At 56.1% G+C, this 17,807-nt stretch overlaps 2 protein-coding genes across 8 annotated transcripts in view; both read left to right on the top strand.

Moving 5' to 3' along the window:
* Nucleotides 1–8,391, top strand: part of RUVBL2 (RuvB like AAA ATPase 2) — a 67,112-nt gene extending 58,721 nt beyond the window's left edge. Inside the window, exons 5-10 of the mRNA XM_058707263.1 lie at nt 5,017–5,069; nt 5,482–5,600; nt 5,876–5,947; nt 6,567–6,776; nt 7,771–7,934; nt 8,282–8,391. Coding sequence (XP_058563246.1) covers nt 5,017–5,069; nt 5,482–5,600; nt 5,876–5,947; nt 6,567–6,776; nt 7,771–7,934; nt 8,282–8,303 — 640 coding nt within the window. The 3' untranslated portion in view covers nt 8,304–8,391. The remainder of the gene's footprint in view (nt 1–5,016; nt 5,070–5,481; nt 5,601–5,875; nt 5,948–6,566; nt 6,777–7,770; nt 7,935–8,281) is intronic.
* A 979-nt stretch (nt 8,392–9,370) lies between these two features.
* Nucleotides 9,371–17,807, top strand: part of PPFIA3 (PTPRF interacting protein alpha 3) — a 34,435-nt gene continuing 25,998 nt past the window's right edge. For 5 of the 7 annotated variants that reach the window (XR_009256218.1, XR_009256217.1, XM_058709263.1 and 2 more), the window contains exons 1-8: nt 9,371–9,629; nt 13,738–13,992; nt 14,256–14,357; nt 14,731–14,895; nt 15,239–15,313; nt 15,626–15,700; nt 16,020–16,241; nt 17,646–17,792. Coding sequence is in view for 5 of the 7 variants with exons in the window: in XM_058709263.1 (XP_058565246.1) it covers nt 13,753–13,992; nt 14,256–14,357; nt 14,731–14,895; nt 15,239–15,313; nt 15,626–15,700; nt 16,020–16,241; nt 17,646–17,792 (1,026 nt within the window). In the remaining 2 variants the exon portion in view is untranslated. The remainder of the gene's footprint in view (nt 9,630–13,737; nt 13,993–14,255; nt 14,358–14,730; nt 14,896–15,238; nt 15,314–15,625; nt 15,701–16,019; nt 16,242–17,645; nt 17,793–17,807) is intronic. The other 2 variants (XM_058709265.1, XM_058709261.1) reach the window with 1 other exon arrangement.

Here is a 17,807-nt window from a genome sequence, read left to right as displayed (position 1 = left end):
GGTGGGGAGATGAGATGGGAGCACAAGCTGGAGGAGGAGGAGCTGAGCCACCCAGGTGTCCCTCTTCTTTTAAATGTTTATTTTTGAGAATGCACATGTGAGAGTGGGGGAGAGGCAGGGAGAGGGACAGATCTGAGGCCGGCTCTGTGCCTACAACAGAGAGCCTGATGTAGGGCTTGAATTCAGGAACCGTGAGATCATGACCTGAGTTGAAGTTGGATGCTTCACAGAGCAAGCCTCCCAGCCACCCGCACCATGAGTATTTTTACTTCACACACGGCTCTGACGAGGATTAGCAGGAAAGGGGAGGTCCCATCAGCAGTTGAGATTCCAGCTGTTTCTGGACAGAGAAGATCACGTCAGGTGACGGTGAGGACACTTCAGTCTGGTGACCGCTTGAGAAGGAAGCCAGTTAGCCTTGCAGAACCTTGGAGCGGCTCCAGACCACAACTACAAGTGCAGCAAGGGTAGCGGACTCCAGAATCTGTACGCGGACAGTCACCCTCCATTTCAGCCCTCGATGCTTAGGGAGCTGGGTGGGCATTTCCTGCCCAGGCAAATACAGGAGCTACTTTGGTCTTTGAAAAGTTTCTCTGTCTAAAGGCAAACTTGGCTTGATAACCCAGAGGCAGCCTGTCTATTAAATCTGTCTGACACACATGGATTATGCTTTTTTAAGTTTATTTTTCAGAGTGCAAGTGGGGGAGGAGCAGAGAGAGGATCTGAAGCAGGTTCTGCGTGGACAGCACAGAGCCCGATGTGGAGCTCAAACTCACCAACCATGAGATCAAGACCTGAGCCAAAAGTCAGACGCTTGATCGACTGAGCCACCCAGGCGCCCCTCTAGAAAGAATAGCACTTGCATTGCTGAAAACCAAGCACACGGATTATGCTTCTAACTGCTTCAGTCGTCCTAAGCATCCAAGGGTGACAGGCGTTTGAGAAAATCCTGCAACAGGAGACCACGAGGTTAAGTAGAAAAACTGGCCCTGGAAGGAAGACTTTAGAGAATAAAAGAGAGCTCAGTGCCTCTAATTAGCATATTCTCAAAGATCTCCCAGATGCTGCAACTACACTTCTGGAATTTGGCTACAAAGAACAGTGTTCTGGACTAGCGTGGCACGTGCCGGTTATGTTACATAAAGACCAGTCACGGTTTATAAAAGAACTTGTGAAAGGAAGGCACTGGGGACCTGGGCTCGAGGGAGTCTGATGCCTAAGAGAAGGAAAGCCAATACCCTCCCTTTTTCTTTGAGGACATTTGCCAATTTGGTTTGGGGGAACAGACTCAAAGTGGCAGTCCACTGGGCTGAGTTCACAGAGGTCACACTATGCAGATGGGGCTTGAGGGCAAAATTATGCTGAGCCAGATGGGGCACTGAGCCCCCAGATCTACACGCAATCCCCACTCAAGGCCTTTGCCAACTGCTAAACTGCTTGCTGTCAGTGCAAGAAACTCCCCACCCCCACCCCCAGAAGGGCTCATGGGAAAGAACTAGCTGGAGGCTACAGAGTTGAGCAGAAGCGGCAGCGGCCTTGCGGGTCTGGGGGAGACAGGTTGGGGGGTCCCACCCTGCAGGGAGCAATGGCCATGCTGGAGATCCCCAGAGCGGCCACCATATTGGAGTAAGCCACAAGTGAAACCGCAGGCATGAAGAAACCTGAAAGTGAACCTCATCAGGATTTAGGTGATCTGCCTGCCAGGAGAGAACTTAGCCCTTTGGAGGAAGGTCTCATTCAGAGCCTCTGTGATTTTTAGTACACAATACTCAGCATCTACTCAAACATCATTAGGCACTTTAGAAAGACAAGGACTTGGATTGCTGAAAACCAAGGAAAGAACAGCCAGCAGACCCAGGCATTCTGACCCCGGCATTCTAATGTTGTTCTATATGTTGACAAAACAAGGAAAGGGAGATGGGGGGAGAGGGGCAGAGAGGGAGAGAAGGAATCCAAAACAGGGCCCGTGATGTCAGTGCAGAGCCTGACCTCACAAACCATGAGATCATGACCTGAGCTGAAATCAAGAGCCAGATGCTTCACCTCCTGAGCCACCCAGGCGCCCCCAGGATGGAGAGCTTTAACTGAGAGCTGCAGTCTTTAAAAGAAAAAAGTCAAATGGAAACTTTAGAGCTGAAAACATTAACAAGTTAAGAGTTGAGATGCATTCTGTAATCAGATACTTCGTGACCTGAAATGTTCTGTTACAAACATTACAAGTACTAGGGGAGAAAAAGAATTAGACAAACGTTCTTGAAAGTAAAAGAAATCTCACGGCCTTTTAAGGAAGTTAACAGGATATACATCACCAAAACAAGGGATTTAAAAGAGAGGAAACTATGGGGCGCCTGGGTGGCTCGGTCAGTTAAGTGTCCAACTTCGGCTCAGGTCATGATCTCACGGTTCGTGGGTTTGAGCCCCGCATCGGGCTCTGTGCTGACCTCTTGCTCAGAGCCTGGAGCCTGCTTCAGATTCTGTGTCTCCTTCTCTCTCTGCCCCTCCTCCACTTGCACTCTGTCTCACTCTGTCTTTCAAAAATAAATAAATGTAAAAATAAAAATAAATAAGAGGAAACTAGATCTGATTCAGAGCCATGGAGGAAAGTCGCAGTTTGGCAGTTTCTAGAGAGCACTTCCAACCCTTTTGGGGTCAGAGGATTCAAGTTTCCAAGGAGTTTCCAGGTTAAAAAGAAGGTTCAGTAGCTGAACCAATGGCACTTATCATTTCACAATATACATAAATCAAACCATCATGCTGTTTGTCCGCCTTAAACTCCTACAGTGCTGCATTGTCAATTATTTTTCAGTGAACCTGACTAAAAAAGAATCCGTAAAATTCCTTGTGATGGAAAGTTTGAAAAATTGAGAAGGTGATGGAAGAAAACACATGGAAATCCCAGGAAAACAAAAACAAAACCAGAAGCTATCCGGGAAAGGAAATGGAAGCACAGAACACTACTTGGGCTCGGCAGGAAATAGTAAGTACTCAGACATACCATGAGCACTTGACGGATGGCCCGAAAATCTGGTAGTAGAAAACTACCATGGGAAGAGAGCAGAAAGGTTGTCAGAGCAGAAAATCAATATGTGATCTATTACTAACATCTAACATTGCTACATTGAGATGTTACTTAGATACAGAAGCAACTAGAAGATTGAACAGCCATAAGCTGCCTCTTGCAGTGGGGAGAGTTAGGGCGGGGGTAGGGGCAGGTTCTTTTCAGTATCAGCCTTCCTGTATTCTTGGATTTTGCTTTCAACTGTAAACATGTTTTGTACTCTGAGGGAGACAGGGAGAGACAAACTTGATCTAGCTCTCTCCCTTTGCCAAAGCCCTTTTCTGGCTTCCGCATCCCCATCCAGCTAATGGTGCGGGCAGGCAACAATCAGTCTTCTCCACAGTCTTGTCTACATTTCCTGTGTTCCTTTGGCCTCTTTAGAATATCCGATACCACTGCCCGCTTCCCCTTTTAAAAGCACCCTTTTGGGGTGCCTGGGTGGCTCAGTCGGTTAAGCGTCTGACTAAAGCTCAGGTCATGATCTCACCATTTGTGGGTTCAAGTGCATCGGGCTCTGTGCTGACAGCTCAGAGCCTGGAGCCTGCTTCAGATTCTGTGTCTCCCTCTCAATCAATCAATCTCTCTCTCTCTCTCTCAAAAATAAATAAATGTTAAAAAAATAAATAAAAGCACTTTCTTAACAGTTTCTCCCACCTGGTTTCCCTACTACTTTCCTGGCTTTTTTTTTTTTTTAATAAAATTTTAATGTTTGTTTGAGAGAGAGAGAGAGAGAGAGAGAGACAGAATCCGAAGCAGGCTCCAGGCTCTGAGCTGTCAGCACAGAACCTGATGCGGGGCTTGAACCCACGGACCATGAGATCATGACCTGAGTCCAAGTCCCACACTTAAGCAACTGAGCCACCCAGGCACACACCCCCCCCCCCCCCCCCACTTTTTAAATCTTCTTTCTAACTGAAATGTTAGCAGTCCTAGGTCCTCTTCGTCCTATATTACCCTGCACCCAGCGTTCTTGTCCACTCCTATGGTCTTATCCACCACCTTTGCCCACATGCTCAGTACTGCTTTCAGACTTGGGTGCTGCACGGGCTCCTCAGATTCACAATATATCCGATAATCCTTCTCCAGCATAGACCATCTTAACAAGAGGCCCCACCAGCACCTTAGTATCATACACAGCAAATTACCAGGACACGTCCCGACGTTTCAAAATCTGTCCACCTGTCCTCCCTGCCTCTGTCCTGGTCCAAGGCATCATGGGACTGCTGGGAGAGCCTCCTGCTTCCACTATGGCTACTATCCAATCCAGTCGGCACACGGTGGCTGCACGGATCTTAAAATACACATTGGAATGTCACAGTTGACTCTTAGGAGTTACCATGAAGTCCAACATCCTCATCGTGTGTATGCCAACACACAAGGCCATGCATAACCTGTATGCCGCCTACCTTTTCACCGTCATGAACCGCTCTTAATGTTTACCCCGTGGGCTCCTTTCTGCCTGGAAAATGATCCATGCCCCACCTCCTGATGAACTTCCCTCCAAGGACTCTATGTCAGTGTCCCTCCTAGATCATCACCTCCTTCCAATTTGTCACAGTCGCAGCTGGTTGCCTACTTCCCTTCCCCCATCGACTAAGTTCCTTGAGGGCTGTGGGTTTGTCCTGCTCACCGGAGTGTCCGGATGTTTAACATAACGTTTGTCCAACAAACGTGGAAAAAAAGAGAAAGGGGATAGACAGATGTGGCGGGCAGGGCAGACCGAAACGGAAGGAGTGTAAACAGAAGCTGCAAGAGGAGGGGTCGCAAACCGGACAGGCCTTCGGCAGCCGCGGGTAGGGCAGCCAGACAGGCGTGGCGGCAGGTGGGGCGGCCGCGACGCCGGGAGCTGAGCGCACGTCGGGCCGCGCCCCCGCAGGGGGCGCCCGCCGCCCGGGGCGTGGCCTCGCGCGGCCCCGCCCTCCTCGCCGGAGACCGGGCAGGCGGGCAGCTGGCGGCGGCGGCGGCGGCGCCGACATGGCTGCTCTGGTGGAGCCGCTGGGGCTGGAGCGGGGTAAGCGCGCCAGGGGGCCCTGCCCACCGGCCGCGGCCCGCGTCCGGGACCCCGGTCCCCGCCCCCTCCCGGCCAGGCCCCGGCGGGTGGGCGGGCAAATCGAGCGGGGGTGGGCGGGGCGGGGCGCCGCGAGTCGGCCGTTCGTGGGTGTGGGAGGGTCCGTGGGCTAGCGGGCCCAGGAGGGGCGCCCGCCGCACAGCCCTGCCTGCGTGCGTATGGGGATTCTGGGGCGCAGGGCGCCTGGCTGGCCGCAGTCCCCCTTGCCACCGGCAACTCTGCGGGTGTCCGACTGAGACTCGGCTGTCTTTCCCGGGATCTGTCTGCGTTCGCCCTTACTGGTTTCTGGCCGCATCTCTCCGAGCTTCTCCGTGTCTCTGACTCTGTGTCTATGCGCCCCGCCCCCGCCCCGCAGACGTGTCCCGGGCGGTGGAGCTCCTCGAGAGGCTCCAGCGCAGCGGGGAGCTGCCCCCGCAGAAGCTGCAGGCCCTCCAGCGAGTCTTGCAGAGCCGCTTCTGTTCTGCCATCCGGGAGGTGAGAGCAGCGCGGCGCCGGGACACAGGCGGGCGGCCGCCCGTCCTGATCGTCGCCCCGAGCTCAGGGACTACGCCTCCCAGCAGCGCCGGGGGGCGGCCCGCCTTGGGGTGCCAGCGCTTCGGCTCCGGGTTTCTTCGGGAGTTGTAGTTTCCTCGGGCTCCAGGTCGCGGGGGCGGGGCGGATCCTTGGGTGGGAGGGTCTGCGGGCCTGGACTCCGGCGTTGAAGGGAGGAGGGGGCTGGTGGCTCGCTGATGCCGCTGCGTCCTCACCAGGTGTACGAGCAGCTCTATGACACGCTGGACATCACCGGCAGTGCTGAAATCCGGGCCCACGCCACGGCCAAGGTTGGTGTCCCCCACCCCATCACCCACGCTATCCGCTGAACTGCATGGTCTGGTTTAGTACCTTCCTAAAGTCAACTGTGCCCGTTTCCTCCTTCATGATTTTTGCCGAAGCTATATACCGGCGTTACTGTTAGTTACTGATCTTTTAAATAATCTCACGTTTTACTTAATTGTCATATAAAGGCATCTGTGGCAACCGCCAGTGGAAACGAGTACCGCACACCTGACAAGAGGATACCCTTTAACACCTGTACAACGAAAGAGCATTAAACACTGAAATCTTAGTAAACTATAGTTGTATGCTATTTCTTGCCGCCCCCTGGAGGCTCTCAGTTCCTTCCAGGCCTTGTTTTTCTCTGTTAAAAATCGAGATTGGCAAGTGGTGAGTATTTAAGAGGCACTCATACCAAAATGGAGACATTCTCTTTGATGTCTGAAGCATTGAGAGGGAACTAAAAGGGACTCATAACAGTGTGAGCCTGTGTTGAACGGCGGCAGGTGCCCCGTGAGTGGGGAAAGTGATCTGGCCTAAATTGCTCTCCCTGGCCCAGATCCTCCCCCCTCGTCCGTACACCCACCAGGGAGGGGCCCTCACCTCCCCACACTTTTTCTCTCCTAGGCCACGGTGGCTGCCTTCACAGCCAGTGAGGGCCATGCACATCCCAGGGTAGTGGAGCTGCCCAAGACAGATGAGGGCCTGGGCTTCAACATCATGGGGGGCAAGGAGCAGAACTCCCCCATCTATATCTCCCGTGTCATCCCTGGAGGCGTGGCTGACCGCCACGGAGGCCTCAAGCGCGGCGACCAGCTGCTGTCCGTGAATGGCGTGGTGAGTGGGGACTGAGGCTGGGCTCCCGGTCTGTTCAAGGTTAGCACAGGCCCTGCTTTTGACATTCATTCAACATGCACCGCTTGAGTACTGCCTCTTTGTCCAGCCCTGTGCTGGGCACCGCTAGAGACACTGAGAGAAGTTTGCCTCAGCTCCCATATTCAAGGACTCCTTTTTGGGGAGAGAGATAGACTCTGACTGAAATAATCTTGATCCAGGGAGATAATAATGAGGAAGCACAAAGCATTATGAGAGCCCAAATGGGACACCAGACCAGCGTAGGTGAGGGAAGTTTTTGCAGAGGAAGGAACATTTGAGTTGGGTTTTGAAGGATGCAGAGGAGTTCTCCAGGCAAATAGGGTAGAGAAGAGTATTACTAGCTGAGGATGTTGTAGGTCGGGGCTGTGACTCTACACTCCTCTGAGCTGAACAGAAAGGGCTTGGGGCCAGCCATGCAGGGCCCAAGTGTCAACCTGGGAAGCTGGGACTTCATCTCAAGGGTTCTGGGGAGCCTTGGGAAGGCTGTGAACAGCGGAGGGATAGGCTCAGCTTGGAGGGGTCGAAGGACCCCTTTGGAACTCTGTAGGGGATGGACTGAACGTAGAGACTGGAGGCCAGAAGTTCTAGGGAGGAGGCTAGGTGAAAGTCCCTGGGGAGAAGATGAGGCCTGCACTGGGGCCAGGGTGGCAGGGACAAAGTAGGGACTCAGAGCAGGAGGGATGGGGCCGGGGAACAGCAGGCTTTGGGGAGGGAGGGGATAAAGGTGGACTTGGAGGTCCGGCTTGGTGACTGAGGGCTTTGAGGTCTTGTCCCTGACGTGAGGAACTTGGCAGGTCTGGGGGGAGGAGGACGCTGAGCCCAGAGTGAACGTGCCTCTCCCAGAAGGACACAAGGCCCTGGCAGCCCGGGCTGGTACCAGGCTCACCCACAGTAGGGTCGGGGCTGGGTGTGGGTGGGAGGCCCCAGGCCCAGGTGTCTGTACACCGCCCTGCAGAGTGTTGAGGGTGAGCAGCACGAGAAGGCAGTGGAGCTGCTGAAGGCAGCCCAGGGCTCGGTGAAGCTGGTGGTGCGTTACACGCCTCGCGTGCTGGAGGAGATGGAGGCCCGCTTCGAGAAGATGCGCTCTGCTCGCCGACGCCAGCAGCACCAGAGCTACTCGTGAGCCCTTTGCCACCACACCCCTGCGGCCTCCACCGCCTCCTTTATCCCCAGAGTCCCAGACCAGACCAGTGACTTCTGGGACCTTGATGGCCACCACCCCCAGCCCCGGCTCCTCTCTCTGGGGTTCTGACCCTTGACCCCTGGCCCAGGCTCTCACAAGCTATTCTGGCTAAATCCTTTGCGGGGGGGGGGGGGGTCTCCTAGGCTCACTTTCATCCCAAGGTCTGCAGCCGACTCTCCAGAATCCCTCAGTCCACTGCCCTGGGCCCAGGCCCGGCTCTCTCCCATGCCTCCCCAGGTCCCCTTCCCTGAGCTTGACTCCCCTGTCTTCGCCCTCTTTGCAGGTCCTTGGAGTCTCGAGGCTGAAACCACAGATCTGGACCCTCACCCTCACCCCCTCCCCTGTACAGTATTTATTGTCACCGGCTCCTTATTTAAAGATCTTTGACCCTCATTGAGTGTCTGTGTATCTGTCCTGCATCCTGGGGCTAGAGTGTCTTGAGATGTTGGGGTGGGTGGAGAGAAGCTGAAGTCCAGAGACTGCTTTTCAGAGCCTGAGAGCAGAGGCAGAACTTTCCCCCAAGGTCTGAAGGCGGTGGTTGGCCGGCTTCCTAGGCATAAGTCCAAGGCGGAGGCTGGGACCTGGTCTGGGTCCGAGTGCGGGGTCAGAGCCCGAAGACAACGTCCCCTGCCCTTAAGAGAGACTGAGGGCGAAGGCCAAGCCCCTTCTGTAGTTGGTCTGACGGAGGAGTCCCGAGAAGCTGCAGAGCCGGTGGGCAGCCTCTGTGTGGGCGGGGTGGAACGAACCATTAGCTTCGTTCGCCAGGGGAGGCCTGCAGGCCGTACTATCGTCAGCGTGGGGGGTGAGGGTGCCGCGTGCAGTTCCCAAGGTGGGCGCAGGGGGTGCAGAGTAAGGTGCACTCGCCGACCGGCCATTCACCCCACCTTCCAACCTGAGCGCGTGTCTCCGGGAGCCGACCCCGCCTTAAAATCCAACCTTTAGTCCCACCTCACCGCCGGTCCAGCCCTGCTGTCCCGTGCGGCGCTAGGGCTAGCGCGCGCCACCTCCGGGATCCGGGGTCGCGACTCGCATTCCACGCCGCGCGCCACTAGCTCCAGGTGACATCATCCCCCTGCCGGGCTCCGCCTCCCGCCCCAGCCGCCGCACGCCGCGAGCTTATTGGCCGGCGCTCCTTGAGCCCCGCCTTCCGCTCTCCGCCCGCGCGACCCCTCCCAGTCCGTGCGGAGGCGGGGTTTAGCCACCGGCCGGCTCCGACGACGCCTTCCATTGGCCATTCAGGGCCGTCTGTCAGTCTCCTGTTAAAGGGGCCACGACCGCACGGGAGCTGTGGGGGGGAGGGAGGAGGAATTTTTTTGGGGGGGAGGTGGGATTTTGGGGGCGCTGGTGGGCACCCCTGGATCTGGCGGCTTCGGCCTCGCGGGGGGGAGGCTGAACGGTGATAGGGGCAGGGGGCTATTTTAGGGGGTAGAGGTCTGTGAGACTGTGAGGGGGAGGGGGGTCCCCAGCGCCCAAGCCGGAGCCAGAGACGCGGAGCCCGCGCGAGCGGCGGAGACAGGGCTCCGGAGCCACAGATCCGGGCCCCGGCCGCCGCCAGGGGCCCCGCCCGGTTCCCCCACCCCACCCCACGTCCCTCCTGCAGCCCAGCTCCGCCCGCAGCCGCCGCGGACCAGGTAGGTGAGAGCCCGGCCCAGCCCGCTTGGCAGCGCCCACCCCGGGGACCCCTCGCCGAGCCTCCCTCGCCTCGCCGAGATCCTGGACTCCCTTCTTTATAGCCGGGGGCCCTGGAGCCCAGATTCCACAGCCCAACCCCAGACACTCAGGCGTGCCCCTCCCGGTTCTCAGAGTCCCCAACCGAACCCTAGAATTCCAGGCGTACTGCCGCCTTGCGCCTCGTCCAGGGCCCAGGAGCCTGGATTTCTCAGCTCAGCCCCGGGAGCCTCCTCTGGACCTACATTCTCCTCCTCGGCCCAGTCCCGGGAGCTCCAGACACCTGCTGTGGCTGTGTCAGATCTCCCAGCTAGGGCCAGCTGCCCCCCGTCGCGTCTGCATAGTCCCCTATTCGTGCACCGGGTCTGCCCATCTCCAGCCCTCCGGCTTGAACAGCCAGCCCGGTGCCTCAGTCCAGGCCGGCTCGGCGGCCGCCCTGGACACAGGCCCGCTCTGGAGCTGTCCATGGTCAGCTCACTCGGCAGCCTCACCTCCCCCACCTCCTGCTGTTGCTGCCGCCGGGGAGGGGGCGCCTGCGGCGCGGGGATCCCCCCAGCCGCGCCTTTGACCCGGAGATACCCGGGCCCTCTCTGACCCGGGCGCCTGGGCCTCAGGGCTCCTCTGGCCAGCCTCTCGGCCGCGTCCTCAGTACCCCAGGTTTCTGGGACCCCAGCTGCTTCTCGAGGAGTCAGGGCTTCTGAATGTTCCTGCCTAGTCCACCTCAGGGACCTTGGCACCCAGGGATTCAGCTCCCACCTGACTCTGGGAACCCTGTCAGTGTTCACTCCGTCTGCCTAAAGGCCCTAGCTGGTAGCCCCCAGCCCCTCAGGACCTGGGAATCCAGTTTCCCAGCTCTTGCCCCCTTTAGAAACCCAGTTCAGCAGCCCCTGTGCCCCTCAGGCAATTATACCCAGGCTCCTGGCACCCCAGCAGCTGCCTGATTAGGGATTCAGGCACCATGACTCTCTCCCTTTCAGGGGCTTGGAATGCAATTCTTAATGCAATTCTCTGCCTTCTGCCCACCCTCCCCCCTTGGAGACCTAGATGCTTTGTCCCGGGTCCTGTATCCCCTTCAGGGACCCAGGGGTTCAGACCCCAGCTTCTGTACTGCTCACCAAAGCCACCTGCCACAGCCCTCCTTCCCAACAAGGACTTGGGCTCCGAGCTTCCATCCCCTGTCCTTTATCTCCAGGAGTCCAGGCCCCCACCAAGTATCTAGACCCTTAGCTCTAACTCTTAGGAACCCAGGTTCCCACAGCCTCACAAACCCCATCTACTTGACATCTCCCTTGGCCTTAACAAACCCCTGCCTCATCCCCATATCATCTCAGGTGCTGGGGGCTCTCTACTCTCTTCCCTGAGACCCAGCTTCCTGAGATGTTTCCAACACCCCATCGAGATGTTCCTATGTTATGATGTCTCATCCTCCGAGTACACCTTCTCAGGCTGATGAGCCAAACATACACCCCTTCCTCTAGATGTGTTCTGTGACCTAGGTTCATCAGATGATCTAGAACCTACCCGCTATCTTCCATATTTCCGGTTAAACTGTGCTCTTGCAATGCTCTAGATTCATTCTAAATCTGAGAGCACTCTCAGTCAATATCTCTGTTCCGTTTTCACCCAAGGCATATTCTAAATTCTGGATTAGGCGGTCAATTCTAGGCGTGTGTTTCCCTAAGGAATTCAAATATCTTGGTAGTGCCCCCAAGCTAAATGCTGATCCCACCTTCTCCTCACACGTGTTCCAAATTTTTAGAAACCAGAACTTGCTTATTCTCTGCGAAAATTTTATTTTAGGTGTGTTCTAGGTTCAGCCACATCCTTGGCATTGTTCTAGATTCCTTTCTCTCCCCGGGGACATTCTACATTCTAGAACACGTGTGTTCCAGTTATGGGCTCTAGCCTTTTTCCAAACTGTGCTATGAATTTTAAAATGCACTTTCCTGTTTTAGGTTCCAATCCAATTCTGCGGTCTTAAATCTAAAGGATCCCCACTGAAATGTTGTACGTCTTCCCCCCTTTTCAGGTACTGGGTTCTAGGCCCATCCATTCCCACCTTTTCTGTCCATCTTTTCCCTAATGTGACCTTTGTGTGGAACTTATCTCCTGGCGGATCGTGGGCTTCCTCCTCCATCTGCCACTTTAGCATTCTTAGCAGGCTCTAGGCTCATCTCCTCTTTTTGGAGTCTTCAGCTAGAAATGTCCTCATTTCCAGAACATCTCTCCCCCCTTCCTTTGCCAGCTCAGTCCTTATGCCAGTAAATTCCCAATTCCCAGCATGCTTCTGCATCTTCCCCCAGGCACTTCTAAGTTCCAGGCAGACTCCTTGCTACTTTCTAGGGTTTTTTCCCACCTCCAGGGCCTGTTCTCAATTCTGAAGCATATCTTCTCCCTTCTGTCTATCATGTAGACACATGATAAAGCTAAGAGTGTGGCTCTTGCTTTGTTCTTTGTTGTACCTGCACCCCTGGTGGGTGTCACTTTCTAGATTATTTCTCCTGACTGGGTTTGTTATGCATTGCATTAGGTATGTTCTTAGATACCATTCTGCACCCCTTTGTGTTCAGGGTTCTTGGGTGACCCAGATACTCTTTAACATATTGGATGGCTTTTGGCTGGTTCAAGATTCTAGGTCTGGGTTCTAGAATGTGCCCCTCCCTCTCCTTAGCCCTATGTGAGGATTTTACTGTACATTTTCTGCCCTCTGTGCTGTATTCACGCCAGTGGCTTTCTAGATTCTACATCCAGCCTTGCTAAACCTCATTTCCTTCTCAGTGCATTTGAAGTTCTGGAGCGGCTTCTCTAAAACATCCTGTTTGCATCTCCTGAGTAGGTTCTGGGTTTTAGACACGATGTTGGTCTTGACCTGTCTCCTTATAAACATTGTCATGAGTTTGGCCTCTGAGTGCTGGCATGCCGGTGTCTAGATTCCCAGGTGCACCTCTTCAAAGACCAAGGCGACTGTCTGCCTCCTCTCCCAGGTTCCAGGGCCCTCCAGCCCCTCCTCTTCTCACTGGAGTCCAAGACCCCAGTTCCAGGTTTTGGACATAGTCTGCACATTGGGTGGGGCTGGGAACTATCCACTCTCAGAACCGGTTATGCTGCTGCCTGAAGGGACAGAAGGAAAGGAGGGAACAGAGCGAAAGTCCCTTCTGCTTTCCACCGGGCCAGCTGGACCCGTCTGACCTGATGTGTGTGGAGGGAGCGGCTCAGGAGACCTCCCTTTATCTCCGCCCACAGCTCATGCACCCAGATTCCTGGGACCTGGGGGCCTGGACTCTTAGGTTCTGGGGGAAGAGGGGTCTGAAGGCTGGGATTTCTGGGTCTGAGGTTGGAGATTGAAAGCTCAGATTCTTGTGTCCCTGTCTGACCCCCAGGATTGGGGAAGAAGCGGCTGGAGGCTCAGACTCCTGGGTCTAGGGGAAAGAAGGGAATTGGGGACCTAGCCTCCTGTGACCTGAGGTAGGAGGGAGCTGGATCTTGGACTCCTAGGCTGTGGGAGATGGCTAGCAAATGGAGTGGTTTTTAGATTCTTCTGGAGCTGGGATCCAGATATCTGGAAAATTGAGGGCAGGATTTGGGCTGTATAGGTCACATCACTGTGACCTTATACGGTGCCACTGACCTAATTCTGTGACCCCAGTTCCTTGGCTTCCTGAATGCATGGTTCTCGTTTGAGCTTCCGGTTTCTCACTCATGCAGTGGGTTAATGCGGGCCCCCAGCAGGGTCAGAACAGGGAGAGACTGATTTTCCCATATTGACTCAGGCAATGGGTCACCTGGCTTTGGTTTCTCTGACTAGACTGGTCCTAGATTCGCTGCCAGTGCCTGATGGCGTCTGGCCTCGGTTTCCCCAGATGCTCTCACCTAGGTAGCTGGGCCTGATTTCGTGAGAGCAATGGGTTTCAGTTTATCCGGTGCCATGATCAGAATGGATGCACCTCAGTTTCTTCGGTACAAAGCCTGGGTTCCCCCGCCTCAGTTTCCACCATGTAGTATCCGAATGGCCGTGCCTCAGTTTCTCGACGAGGCCGGTATCTGTTCCCTGCCCCCTCCCCACTCCCGCAGGCCAGCACCGCCGCCATGATGTGCGAGGTGATGCCCACCATCAGCGAGGATGGCCGGCGGGGCTCGGCGCTGGGCCCGGACGAGGCGGGCGGCGAGCTGGAGCGCCTTATGGTCACGATGCTCACGGAGCGCGAGCGCCTGCTGGAGACGCTGCGCGAGGCGCAGGACGGGCTGGCTACGGCACAGTTGCGGCTGCGCGAGCTGGGCCACGAGAAGGACTCGCTGCAGCGCCAGCTCAGCATCGCTCTGCCCCAGGTCTGGGCGGCACCTGGGCGGGGCTTGCGGGAGGCGGGACCTCGACCCCTGAAGGCGCGGAGGGGGCGGTCCGGAAGGGGCGGGACTTGGCGCTTAGAAAGGGGGGGGGGAAGACCTTGCCGGTGATGGGCGGGGCCTGAGCCGCGGAAAGGGGCGGGGATTTAGCAGGGAGGGGCGGGGCCTTCAAACTTGCAGTCCTATGTAATGAGGGACGTGGGGAAAGGATTGATCTAATTGTCCGGTTCCTGCCCACATCTGGACAGGAGTTTGCGGCTCTGACGAAAGAGCTGAACTTATGTCGGGAGCAGCTGCTGGAGCGGGAGGAAGAGATTGCAGAGCTGAAGGCGGAGCGGAACAACACGCGGGTGAGGGGGAGGGGCGTGGGGGCGGGGCCTAAGCGGGGCGGGCGGGGCCACGGGGGTTTGCAGCCTGACCCATCTTTTCTTTACCCATCTTGCCTCCCTGCTACCACTGCCTGGCTGTCTCCTCTGGTCCCCTCCTTGCTTCATATTTTCTCTCCTATCTCCGTAATGGTTCTCTCTTCCTGCACTACTCCTTCCTTGACCATGCCCCGACCTTTCATATCCTTCTCTCTTTTCCCGACCTCTCTCCTTTACCCCTATGCTTGGCTCCACCCCTTCCTCCGTGTGTCCGTCCCACCTGTCTGAACCACCCTTGTCCTGACTCTGCCTCTCTTCCCTTGCCTCTTTTCCTTGGCCCGGTGACCTAACCCTGTAGCTTCTCCTTGAACACCTGGAATGCCTGGTGTCCAGGCACGAGAGGTCACTGCGCATGACCGTGGTAAAGCGCCAGGCCCAGTCCCCGGGTGGGGTCTCTTCCGAGGTGGAGGTGCTCAAGGCTCTAAAATCCCTCTTCGAGCATCACAAGGCCCTGGATGAGAAGGTAGGAAAATCGGATGCAGAACGAAAGGCTGTGGTTGTCTGGGGCTTCCCTGGGTAGGACAGATTCTGGCTGTGATTGATTGGGGATGTCCTAAATGGGAAGAATGTTGCCTGAGATTGATTGGGACATGCCACTTCAGATTGGGACTTGACTGATAACAGAAAAATTAATTTGGGGGGGGGGGCTGCCAGTGGGTGGGGCTGCCTTGGTAACTGGCTGGAGCTGCACACCCACCATAGATAGAGTAATGTTCGTGTTGCCCCATCAGGACGTCCCAGGGGTTTTCTGCCTGTCCTAGATTGGGTCTGATCTCCACTTCACTCTGTCCTGTTCCCATCCCCAGGTCCGGGAGCGGCTGCGGATGGCTCTGGAGCGGGTGGCGGTGCTGGAGGAGGAGTTGGAGCTAAGCAATCAGGAGGTGGGGGCGTGGCCAAGAAGGAGGAGGGACTAAGGGGCTACCAATGGGGCGAAGTTGATTGGGTGGGTTCGGGGCTAAGGGCAAGAACTGACTGCGGAGGAAATAGTTGGACGGGGAAAGTTAAGACTGTAGAAGACAGGGCCACAAGGAGGCTAGGGGGATGAGTAAGGGCGGACTCCATGCTGGGCGGCCAAGGAGAGATACAAGGATAGACTGGGGGTTGGGATGGCCTCAGCAGGACCAGAGCCAGTGAGAAGTAGAATTGGGGGCTCTAGGACTCCCTTTATCCTGATCTCCCTTTCCCGTTCCCAGACCCTGAGCCTTCGAGAGCAGCTGTCTAGGCGCCGGTCGGGGCTGGAGGAGCCCGGCAAGGAGGGGGATGGGCAGGTGAGAGATGCAAGTACCTCGCTCCCCTTGCTTTTCAAGGATCCCCATCCCTGTGACCTCCACTCAGCCCCCTGACTTTGTGATGGTCCGTTTAATGTTTGATGCGATCCTCAATGTCTCTATGACATCTGAAGTCCTAAGAGACTTACTGGCCTTTGACCTCTGATTCAAGTCATCTAGCTAATTTCTGTGACCTCCAGGACCCTTACTGGTCTTTGATTCCCCTCCTCTCCGTCAACTTTCTCCTTATATCCTCTCTCTATCTCTGTGTCCCCCACTCTGGGTTCTGTCCCTTTTTCTCTCACTGTCCCTACTCCAGCCCCTTGCCAACGGCCTTGGTCCTGGTGGGGATTCGAACCGGCGCACAGCGGAGCTGGAGGAGGCCCTGGAGAGGCAGCGTGCGGAGGTGTGCCAGCTGCGGGAGCGCCTGGCGGTGTTGTGCCGCCAGATGAGCCAGCTGGAGGAGGAGCTGGGCACCGCCCACCGCGAGCTGGGTAAGGCCGAGGAAGCTAACGCCAAGCTCCAGCGCGACCTCAAGGAGGTGAGGCCGGAGCCCCTGCTGGGCTGCCCTCTGTCCCTCCCTCCCCCTAACCCTCCCCGTCCCCCTTCGCCCGAAGTCACAGAGCTCAGGAATGGTGCAGCCTGGATTCAGTCCACAAGCTGTGTGGACTCTCCTCCTCTCTGAGCCTCAGTTTCCTCACCTGTACGATGGGATTTATGACCCTTGCCAGAGGGTTGGAACATGACACATACATGGTAGGCGCCCAATGACTGTCGTAGTTAGGTTATTGTTGGAAAATTCTCTGTGCTTCTAAGTTGAATTCCTTTGTCTGCATTTCACCCCATCCTGGCTGAGGCCCCTTGAGCCTAAGTCCTATGCCCCTGGGACTGCTGGGAAGTGTAGGGTATGGATTCTGGAAGTCATCTGATGAGAAACGAGAGTGAGCCTTTTTCTTCATCATTGGGACTTGCGCCGCAGATTTTGAACCTCGGTGGCACTGGGACCTGTCGGAAAGTGTGGTCCCGCCTCACGGGCTCCCAGACGGAAGTCCATCTCCCATGAGACCCTGGGGCACCGTCTTAGGTTTTCTAAGCATGTGTGACCCTGGGGCTCTTGGGAGATGCTGCCTCCTACATGGAAGGGACTTTTGTGTTTTGTGAGACCCTAGGGCACTTGCTCTGTGGTTCTAAGCCTAGGCTGTGCTAGAAGTTGCTGAAAACCTAAGGCCTGGATTTTTTTTTTTAAAGTAGTTTATTATTTTTTCAACTTTTTTTTTTTTTTTTTTTTTTTTTTTTTTTTTTGGGACAGAGAGAGACAGAGCATGAACGGGGGAGGGGCAGAGAGAGAGGGAGACACAGAATCGGAAACAGGCTCCAGGCTCCGAGCCATCAGCCCAGAGCCTGACGCGGGGCTCGAACTCACGGACCGCGAGATCGTGACCTGGCTGAAGTCGGATGCTTAACCGACTGCGCCACCCAGGCGCCCCAGTAGTTTATTATTTTTTAAGTAGGCTCTGCCCCCAGTGTGGAGCTTGAACTCATGACCACCAGATCGAGGGTTGCATGCTCTACTGACCGAACCAGCCAGGCGCCCTAAGGCCTGGATTTTTGAGGGAAGTGGGCCAAGAAGAGTGAAGACTTCCTTTCCATGGACCTTAGGTCATCCATAGGGGGAGGGTCTCAGACAGTACTGCCCTAGAAGCTCATGGAAAGCGTGGTACCACCATTTCAACCCTCCGGTGGTCGGTCGGGGTCTTAACGTTGGCTATTCCTGGGAGTTCTTGGCAGGTGTGGTTCCATCATTCTGACGCCCCGAGGCGGGAGACTTCATTTCCCAGGATGCCCTGGGGTGTCTGATCCGGGGTTCTAAGCCTACACTACCTCCCCCCCCCCCCCGGGGCTTTCTGGGAGCTGTGGTCCACGTGAACGTTTGCCCCCTCCGCAGGCGCTTGCGCAGCGGGAGGATATGGAGGAGCGGATCACGACGCTGGAGAAGCGCTACCTGAGTGCCCAGCGTGAGGCCACGTCGCTGCACGACGCCAATGACAAGCTGGAGAACGAGCTGGCCAGCAAGGAGTCGCTGTACCGGCAGGTGAGGGCGTGGCCA

The sequence above is a fragment of the Neofelis nebulosa genome, chromosome 17 (genome assembly GCF_028018385.1).
Source record: "Neofelis nebulosa isolate mNeoNeb1 chromosome 17, mNeoNeb1.pri, whole genome shotgun sequence".
Taxonomy (NCBI): Eukaryota; Metazoa; Chordata; class Mammalia; order Carnivora; family Felidae; genus Neofelis; species Neofelis nebulosa.
Note: the sequence above shows the minus strand (reverse complement) of the source record. Positions and strands in the feature narration are given on the sequence as shown.